This window comes from Ipomoea triloba, chromosome 6 (assembly GCF_003576645.1).
Source record: "Ipomoea triloba cultivar NCNSP0323 chromosome 6, ASM357664v1".
NCBI classification, from domain to species: domain Eukaryota; kingdom Viridiplantae; phylum Streptophyta; class Magnoliopsida; order Solanales; family Convolvulaceae; genus Ipomoea; species Ipomoea triloba.
Genome location: NC_044921.1, coordinates 14632780 through 14643620, shown reverse-complemented (window position 1 = coordinate 14643620; position 10841 = coordinate 14632780). Strand labels below are relative to the sequence as shown.

At 33.9% G+C, this 10841-nt stretch overlaps 1 protein-coding gene across 1 annotated transcript; it reads right to left on the bottom strand.

Annotated features, from left to right (window-relative positions):
• Positions 1-941: 941 nt before the first annotated feature.
• LOC116022944 (splicing factor U2AF-associated protein 2-like) lies at positions 942-2327 on the bottom strand. The gene has a single exon (XM_031263862.1). It carries the CDS (start codon positions 2315-2317, stop codon positions 971-973), a length of 1347 nt encoding a protein of 448 aa, XP_031119722.1. The 5' UTR covers positions 2318-2327; the 3' UTR covers positions 942-970.
• Positions 2328-10841: the final 8514 nt, after the last annotated feature.

Below are 10841 nucleotides of genomic sequence, written 5' to 3'. Positions count from 1 at the left end.
ACTAAACTAAGAGACATTGTCCCAATAAAAATAATAATAATAATAATAATAATAATAATAATAATAATAATAATAAATACTCATTTTGGTCCCTCAACTATTAAGTATCCATTTTGGTCCCTCGACTATTGAAAATGACGATTTTGCCCCCATTTTTAACGGCTGATGGATGGAAATTGTAACGGAGGACCAAATTGAGTATATTTCAAAAGTTAGAGGACTAAATTGGGTACTTTTAATTCTATGGGACAAAATCAAGTATTACGCTATAGTCAAGGGACCAAAATGGGTATTAACTCAATGCAATATGTAGATAATTTACATTGCATTATATATCATTAATTTAATTACTTGTTGGTTAGTTTTTTTTTTTTTTCTGCACAAAACTATGGGGAGGATTAAAAAAGGTTGATGGGTCTGTTTTCTACTCAGTTTACATGTTGGAGTGCAACAAAAATAGAGAGCTAGTAGTGGAGACTTGTCTGTAACAAAACATGACTTTTGTTTGACATCTCAGAGTCTAAAGGATTTGTGTAACAAATTAAGGGTGCGTTTGGTTCGCACATGGGAATCGGAATCGGAATGAGTATCAAATACTTGGTAAGGGTAATGGGTTTTGGTGAAAGTATTTAGCATGTTTGGTAGTTGGGTGGAATGGGAATGATTATTAATAGTTGGGGAAGAAATGATGAAGGAAGATGAAACCCTTATTTAATAAGGGTATGTGTTTTGCCATTAATGGGGTATTCCAAACCCATAGTAGCATTCACAAAACCTATCAACCAAACACTAACAATCACTTTGATACCCATACCTTATGCCTAAACCCCAACCAAACACACCTTAAGTAATAATCTTACAGAATCAGCCAAGTAGAAGCAACTAGCAAGCATTTATGATTCGATTGTACATGGGGTGGGTAGGTAGTTGCGTGTGTCGTGTTGTCACCCACACTCCACACCCTCCTTCCTTAATCATCGGTTTCGGTTTCTAGCTCTGCGCCAAACTTCTCCAATCTTTCAGCTTCCCCCTCCCAATCTCTGACCAAAGCATGATTAACAGAACCATCATCCTCACTAGCATTTACCTGTCTCCCCGCAAACCATCGTCCATTCATCATCTCAATGCATTTGCGGGCATCCTTCCTGTCTTTGAATCTCACCAAAATCACTCCTTGTGGATGATTTTCACAAACCTTGACTGAATCAACTGGGCCAAGTTTAGCACACTCCTCCTTGACATCTGCCTCCAACTCAGGTCGCAGATTTTCATCAGCCCTTAGCTCAGTTGGTGTAAACATATAGCGAAGCAAAACAGTAGCTGGAATTGACACCTTTGCATCATCCCGACCACCCCAACCAAGCATCTTCTGTTCGACCTTTTGAAGTTTCCTCTTCTTTTGCTTGTCTGCTTGCAATTGCTTGGATATGAATTTGTCTCCTTTCTGTTCGAACTTAGCTCGTGTAACTGACATAGGAATCTTGTCACCAAGCCGTAGTGGTACCCCATCCAAAAGTTCGATGGCTAGATCAACAGATGGTTCCTTCATATATGTTACCAGTGCATCACCCTTGTTCTTTCCAGTTTCCTTATCAACGTATATCTTTACTCGAGGCTTTTTTGTATCTATATCCTCCTTTATAATTCCACGCTTGGAAAATACTTCAACTATCTCATCAAGAGTAACATCTTCCGGCAATCCTGTCACATATACATGGGTATTCACTTTTAATTCAAACCAACTATCTGCTGGTTTATTGGCTTCCTTCTTCTCACGCAATTTTCTCTTGCTACTGCATGTTGCTTCCTTAGTTTCATAAATCATGTCTTCCAAACCATACTCATTTCTTTCTGATGCAGTTTCCTGAGGAACCCAAGCCCTAAGAGATCTGTCCCATTTGTACTTAGTACCATCATCATCAGTAAATTCTTCTTCACCCTCTGGTGGAGTGGAAGGCCTGTCTAGATCATCATTGATCTCTGCTTCAGCCTCTTTGACCTCCTTTTGAAACTTTTCAAACTCATCTTCATCATTAACAAAGGCCGCACCAGTTGGATAACCAGTGCTCTGTTGAGGTATATCCGCCAACAATCCAGGAATAGAAGATAACGGCTGCCAATCACTTCTCCCTTCAGTCCACACAAGGGTGTTCTCCACAAGATACCCGCTTGAATAATGCTCACGCAACTCAGCAGCAGTATAAGGGCCAATTTGTTGTTGATCTTGACCGAGGACGTACCAACCACCTTCAAAACTCATTCCGGAATTCGCAATAACACTGTTATCTTCACCGTTGACATGCTGCGGCGACGCCATTGAAGCTACCTTGCTTCCTGCGGCTACCTTGATATTCAATAATTATAACTATATTAAAGAAAAATTCACTGGGAGTAATATATGTACTATATTATTACGATTAGTAATTCTAATCTAGAATTCTATTACGAAAAGGAACGTAGGTCTGGGAGTAATATATGTACTATATTATTACGATTAGTAATTCTAATCTAGAGTTCTATTACGAAAAGGAAGGGAAGAATATATTTTATTAGGAATTGTATTAGGAATATGAATTGTATTACCATATTTTACAATATTGATCTAGAATTATATTACGAAAAGGAAGGGAAGAATATATTTTATTAGGAATTGTATTAGGAATATGAATTGTATTACCATATTTTACAATATTACGCAAATCTTAAAAGTATTATTACGATTAGTAATTCTAATGTATTACGGATACGAACATAGGAAAGAATATATTTTATTAGAAATTGTATTACCATATTTTAATGTACAATTGTATTATGAATAGGAATTGTATTACCATATTTTACAAATATTAAGCAAACCATAATAGTATAGGAGTGTTAAACCATAATAGTATAACCCTATTATGAATAGGAATTGTATTACCATATTTTACAATATTAAGCAAACCATAATAGTATAGGAGTGTTAAACCATAATAGTATAACGCAAACCTTAAAAGTATTATTACGATTAGTAATTCTAATCTAGAATTGTATTACGAATAGAACATAGGAAAGAATATATATTTTATTAGAAATTGTATTACCATATTTTAATGTATAATTGTATTATGAATAGGAATTGTATTACCATATTTTACAATATTAAGCAAACCATAATAGTATAGGAGTGTTAAACCATAATAGTATAGGAGTGTTTTGGGCGGGAAGTTAAAACTGAGGATATTGTTTTTATTAATAGTATAGATAGATTGCATTGTAGGGAAATATATATACTGTATTATTACGATTAGTAATTCTAATCTAGAATTGTATTACGAATAGGAACGTAGGGAAGAATATATTTTATTAGGAATTGTATTACCAGATTTTAATGTACAATTGTACTACGAATAGGATTTGTATTACCATATTTTACAATATTACGCAAATATGAGTGTTTTGGGCAGAAAGTTAAAACCGAGGATATTGTTTTTATTAATAGTATAGATTATAGTATTTTATGAATCAGATATATTTTCTACTTTGTTGAATTTAATTGCATATTTTATGCATATTTTTTTCAAAATTTTTATTTTTATTTTTATTCTAAAGGTATATTAACATGTATAACAAGTTATTATTGTGTTATATTGTGTCGTGTAGACCCAAAATCTATTAACTAAATGTGGTTAGCACGTCAATATATTTAAAAATTATGTCCATGTTAATGTTTAAAACTCTAACATGTTAGCATTAATAAGCCATGTTCATATTTAGGTTGAGTTAATACTTAATACTCAATTTAATCATCGATTGATGATTATAGTTATTTTTCTCGATTTAGTCATACACGTCTATTTGTGTTTAATTAGGGCCCTGTTTGGTAAATAATCAGCCTATCAGCTAATTTTGGCTTATTTGACCTCTATTAGGTGTTTGGTTAATAAGTTTTTTGTAACTCCAAAATGTCAAAATTCAAAAGGCTACTCAAAGCAGCCTTTTCAATTAGCTTTTTGAGAAAAGAAATTATGTCAAACAGCTATCAGCTAACAACTAATTTATCAAACAACTTTCTACAATTAGCTAATGTTATCAACAAATTATACATTCTAACCTAAACAGCCAACCCAATCAGCTAACAGCTATTTACCAAACAGGGCCTTTGCCTATCAGTCAATTTTGACTTATTTGACCACTATTAGTTGTTTGACTTGGTTAAAAAATCAATATAAGTGTTTGGTGAATAAGCATTTTGTAACTCCAAAATACTAAAATTCAAAAGGCTACTCAAAGCAGCCTTTGCAATTAGCTTTTTGAGAAAATAAATTATATCAAACAACTATCAGCTAATAGCTAATTTATCAAACAACTTTCTACAATCAGCTAATGTTATCAACAAATAATACCTTCTAACCCAATCAGTTAACTCAATCAGCTAACAACCATTTACCAAACAGGGTCTAGGTCTTTGATTTTGATGATTTTACCTAATTGAATCTTTTATTAAGATAGCTTAGTAATTTCATCTCTATTAATATCTAATTTAGTAGTTTTGCGCAAGTTAATTTTCAACTATAATGGTTTTTACCCAATTTAGTCCTTCATTGAAGTGATTTTTTTGATTTAATCATTGATTATAACATCAGATCATATGACTCAATTAGATAAAAACATCAAAATTGATTACCTAATTAAGCATAAAAAACATTTAAGATTAAATCGAAAAAATCACTATAATCGAGAATTAAATTAGGTATTAACTCTATTTGGATTTATCATGCCAAATCATTAACAAAGTCATTTACATGAATTGTCATATCTAATTCACACCACTAGATGTGATTATGTACTCAATATTTTTATTCTTAATAAATAAATTTTAAAAGTTAATAAAATATAAACTAAACGTACAAATTAAAATTCCAATTCCATTGTAAAATAATACAATTTTAAAAACTCCTATGTAGTTATGTGTATGAACTATGAAGGAAGGTGATACCTTCAATTTTTGTTCGTTTTCCTTATGCTTTGAAAGTTGTACATAAGAAATAAGTCATGTTTGGTAACATAGTTAGTTTATCAGTTAATTTTGATTTAATAATCAATATTAATTATTTGACTTGATTAAACATTCAATATAAATGTTTGATTAATTACCTTTTTGTAACAACTTATTGTTTCAAAATGTTAAAATTCAAAAAGCTGCTCAAAACATCTTTTTTTTTCTTTTAAATATTTTTTGAGAAAGTCATTTTGCACATAATCAACTATAAACTAATAACTAATTTACCAAATATCTTGCTGTAATCAGCTAATGCTATCAACTAGTCAATAAGCCAATCAGCTTACAATTATTTACAAAACACCCCCTTGAAATATTATGTATTGTATTTTTAACTAACAAAATGTGGATATTACATACAAAGGTGTTGTGCTTGATTATTGTCGAGGTCATTATTCAGGATTTTACTTCGTCATCTCTTGTTATTAGACATTCGGCCAACGTAGTGGTCTATTTTATTGCTAGAGCTCTTGGGTTTGATCCCCACCCGAGTGAGCGGCTTGTTACTCCGTCCTCTTTTGTTGATGATCTTTTAATTTAGGCAAAAACTTGTGTGAGACCGCATCACCGTGAGACGGGTCGGGTCGGGTCGAGTTAGGTTGGGCTAATATGGTAATACTTATACGCACAAATGTCATACTTATATGCTCAAATGTAATACTAATCATGAACAAAATTTTTGTTACTTATAAGGGTAAATGTAATACTTTTAAAGGAAAATACAATACTTTTACATTTCGATTTAAAAGTATTACATTTTTCCTTAAAAGTATTATATTTTTCCTTATAAGTAAGGGCACTTGTCAATATTACTTATTATGAAAATGTAATACTTTTTCTCTTATAACTAACAAAAATAGTATTCTTGATTAGTATTATATTTGAACATACAAGTATGTCATTTGCACATATAAGTATGACAGTTGCATGCTGCTTTGACCCGACCCGACCCGTCTTACGAATAAGGATCCGTGAGACGGTCTCACACAAGTGTGACCCTTTAATTTAATGAATTACCATTTTTCCTTTTTCCTTTGACAACTAAAAAAGATTTGACAGCAACTATGTTTTGCCCAACTATTTTTTTTTTCAAATAACAAACAAAATATTAAAAATAAATAAAAAGAGTATTGATTTCCGACGAAATCGATCTGGTTTGTATTGGTTTTTGGTGGAAACCACTTTGATTTCATCATAAACCAGTCAAGGTAGAAAGCGGAGAATGACAGAAGAAAGTCCAGAAAGTATTCTCCGAAGAAGCTAGAAAGAAGGGAAAATGACTTCCTAATAAAAAGAAGTCATTTTTCAAAAAAAACTAAGTTATTTTTCTTTTGACCAGAAATCATTCTCTGTTAACTTTAATTTTTCACTCTCTCCCAAATAATAAAAACAGGAAAAATAATTTTCAAAAATCATTTTTCGAATTTTCAAACACACTCTAATTTAAACGATAAAATGTGGATTTCTATAACCATATCAATCAGATTTTCACAAGAAAATAACAGCAAAGAAGAAGAAAATTAGAGGGATGTCGACTTAGATTTGGAAGTATGTGATCAGATTTTTTAGGAGTCAGAAGTAATTTATTATGAAAGCTCCACCGGAACCATATCTCCACAACGTTTCTGTCCATTTTTCTAGATTGTTGACCGCCTTTTAATTCACAAGTAGAGATTTCAACCAACCAAGAAAAAAAAAAAACTTTATTGATTGCAAAGGCCGTTTTGATCAGAGATCACTCATGAATCATGAGATTGATGAGAACCAAACTACTCAAGAAAACTACAGCTCCAATAACATTAAAATTTTAAAAATAATATTTTCCTTAAACAAAGTTTGAATTCGAGTTTTGTAAATAAATAATAAATATTTTACTCCGGAAAAAAAAGAAGCTGCTTAAATAAGATATTCCTGACAACAGTTCACCTTTTAATTATTAATTAATTATAATTGGATGTAATTAGAACAATGAGATTAGATTGCAAGTAGACAAATGCAGCAAATGAGAAAGAAATTTATGGTTGTGCGTTTTGTGGTTTAGGCGGACCCTTGCGGCTAGCATGGGACAGGAAGTTACTTTAACATACTAAGGGTGTTTTTGGTTTGCACATGCAAATCCGAATTGGAAACAGAATCAGAATCAGAATCAAATACTTAGTAATGATAATGAATTTTGGTGAAAGTATTTTACATGTTTGGTAGTAGGGTGGAATTGGAATAATTACCAATATTGATGTTTGGTTGTGTATTGATACAGTAAAATACGGAACCAAATACTGTATTAATATTGAGTTGGGTACAAGGAGTTATACCCTAAGGGAGACCGAGCTACGTGACAGTAGGTCAGAGGTTCCCGATCTCTTTAGCTACTGTTCTAGAAGAAATAGCCAAAAGTCTTTTCTACCGCAATAAATGCGCCTTTTATAGTGCCCTCGACAGCACTTCCGGTCTGGCGGCATGTAGGACGCGTGGCGGACATGCACCGGTCACGCCGTCGGTCCCGCGCGCTCGCGGATGGAAAGGCGGGCGTGAGGTCTTTGGTTCGAACCCCTTCGAAGGCTCCCTTTATGGCCCGGGAGGCAGTGCTGCCCGGTCCGATCAGATCGGGCAAGATCAACAGGAACATACGCAACTCCTTAACTGGTCAAGACGACCGGGAGACCGGGATACGTAGACCGGGATTTATCCCTATCATGTATGATCATGTTTTAAAAATACAAAAACAAAAAATCAAGATAATTTATTATAATATAATGACATCTAAAGCATTAATTAATATGAACAAAAAAATCAAAACAAAAATTTAAAAGTACTAATCCAAGTTTAAAAATTAGATTACCAATAAGATGGAATGATACCCCTTTTTAATTACGGAATAAGATTTTTATTTGAAGGGGCCGGGTAATCAAATTACATAGTTGTGTTTTAAAAAGCTGTCAACCAAACACTAACTATATGATTTTGGTTCACATCCCTATATGCTATAGTGTGTAAACCAATGAACCAAACACACCCTAAATACTAATTTTTAAAAAAGTAGTAATAATATTCACCCTTAAAAAATATTTTCCCTCACAATTTCACGACATTATTTAATTAGATATATTAATCTTTTATTAAAAACTAATGGGGTCAATTAATTCATGATGTTAATTAGGACCTTACAGTCCTAGTTATACATAGCTTCTATCTTGTGTATTTATAATTGTATTTGTAACCTACTGCGGATGATATTGGAGAATTCTGACCTAATTCGGTATTAACGTTCATGTTCCTTATGGCCGAGGGAAACGAAAGGAATTTATACGCGTTGAGGATTTTCTCGCTGCTGGGAGCTCTCGTGATGTGCCCCGCTGGCTGCAATGGTCGCCCGTCGTGGAAACCGTGATGATCAGCAACGTGGTGGTGGTCGTGGCCGATGTCGAGGTGGTAGAGGTCGTGGTTAGCTCCCCGCTGTTAGATTTGCAGTGGTTTATACCACACGACCGTTCACTGTTTTTTGCGGTATCATGACTCTTCCACGCCCCAGGTGAATGTGGCAGTTCAAGGTGGTGTTCTAGAGGTTGCTTATGATTTTAATCTTTGGTTGCCAGGGGCTACGAACCATGCTACTCCGGACATCTCGGCTCTTTTAGATTCTGATGCCTATCATGGTTCTGACACTTTGCGTGTTAGCAATGGTGCAGGTTTGCCTATCTCTAGTGTTTGTCATGCTACCCCCGTCTAGGTCATTACGTTTGTCTAATGTGCTACATGTTCTGGATCTGTCTACTTCTTTATTATCTGTGCAACGATTTGCTTATGATAATAAAGTATTTTTTTTTTAATTTCACCCATCTTTCTTTGTTGTGAAAGAAAATTTTGCTTCAAGGTCCTAGTTCGGGTGGATTATACGAGTTGCATGTGTCTCGTTTGGCACTTGCTACTTTTTTGCCTCTACCCGTGCGTCCCCCTCTGTTCATCAACGTCTCAGTCATCCATATCATCGAATATTGAGTCAAATTCCACTTGCTTGCCCTGTTAGTTTGACTTCTAGTAGTTCCTTGCTGTCTTTATGTAGTTTTTTCCAACTAGACAAGTCTTCTCGTTTTCCTCAATTACTCATTTGTTGGATCTGGTGTACACAAATATTTGGGGCCTGAAAGGTGTAGTTTTAATGGGGTGAAAGATGGAATAATTAAGAGGTTAAAATGAAGAGTTTGACCCCCCGAGTGTCGTGTCTCAAAGGAGGCAAAGCGGAAGGTTACTTAGCTTTATTTCAATCGAATACATAGTGGTCACGGGAGATAGTCATGTGCACAAAGTAAAAATCAATTGTTTGAGAAAGTCTATCACTAAAGCAATTAAGTAATGAAACAAATCAAATGAAAGAAACTAGGGAACAAATTAAATTGTGCTTGGTTGTGAAGCCTCATTGTGTAACTATTGCAAAGGAACATTGATTTACCAAATTGGTTATTCAAGACGGATGTCAATCGGGCCGAACTCGATCAGCTAGCCCGAAAAAGCCCGAAAGCGATAAGGCTATAGCCCGAACGAGCTAGCCCGATAAAAAAATTAGCTCAATGAGCCTGAAACTGATAAGCCCGATGGCTCGATAGGGCTAGCCCGAAATTAAATGGGCTAACCTAATAACTCGAACTATTGAAAACTATTCTTTATTATAGAAGTGATGTGAAACATAACATACATGAAATTTATAGGTCGGTTCATCTTTAGTATTTTTTTTTTATCACTAGGTACATTTTTAAATAAAATTTTAATAAATATATTACAATATAAATTTATTTTTACAATAATAAATAATGAAAAGTTAAAAACTTACTGTAACACACTTTAGATAGTTTGTTTAGGCTAGTGTCTTTCCAATGCATTTGTTAAGTGTTACGTATGCAACTAGTTTTGACTTTTGATCCTATTAGTAATTTAGTAGTAAGGTTATTAAGTAAAAATGGGCAAATTAATAAAAGTCAAAGAAAAGCTTTTCAATTTTCTCTTTGAATGGAAGAAGCAACATTTATCTTTTTGTCTCACAAAGACACAATTTAGCAAACTTTTCAATTTTCCCTTTGAATGCACATGAACACTGCCAAATGCTAAAGTTAGGCTATTAATCCTATTATGAATATTTTAAAAATTAATCCTATTATGAATATTTTAAAAATTGTAAGCTATACACATGCTTTCTCGTTGAGAACCAATGTCGTTTTTCTCTAAACCTTTAATTTTGCAATTGCATTTAATAAATTTTAATGTGCTCAATGCTCATCCGTTGACCCGTTCTAACTTCTAATGTTCTATCGAATATTCAAATGCAAGTATTCATATATCTCTTGATTTAAATTTTATAGTTCCAATGCTTATCCGGTTGACCCGTTCTGTCGAATCCGAATCCGGTTGACGTCTTGACCCGTTCTATCGAATGTAAGTATTCATTTTCGATTTTAGTTCAAATAGTTTAGCCCGCCCGATAAGCCTGGCAACCTGAAGTTTAGGGTTAGGGCTAATCCGAATCCGAGAATAAAATAATAATTAACCAACAACCCGAATTCGATAAGCCCAACAACCCGACAGGGCTAGCCCGAAACGGACAGGACTGGCCCGATTGACATCCCTAGCACTACACCAAATTGGTCATTTAGCGGCAGTTATAAACCGCTGCGATTGCATTTCCCGTCGGTTCTCCATTTGTGACTAAATAGTGTGTCGCGAACGATTTAGCGGCGGTTTTGTGCAACTGCGGGAATGTGAATCTATTGTAATTAGCGACGATTTTGGCATCATCTATTTTTTCTTTATT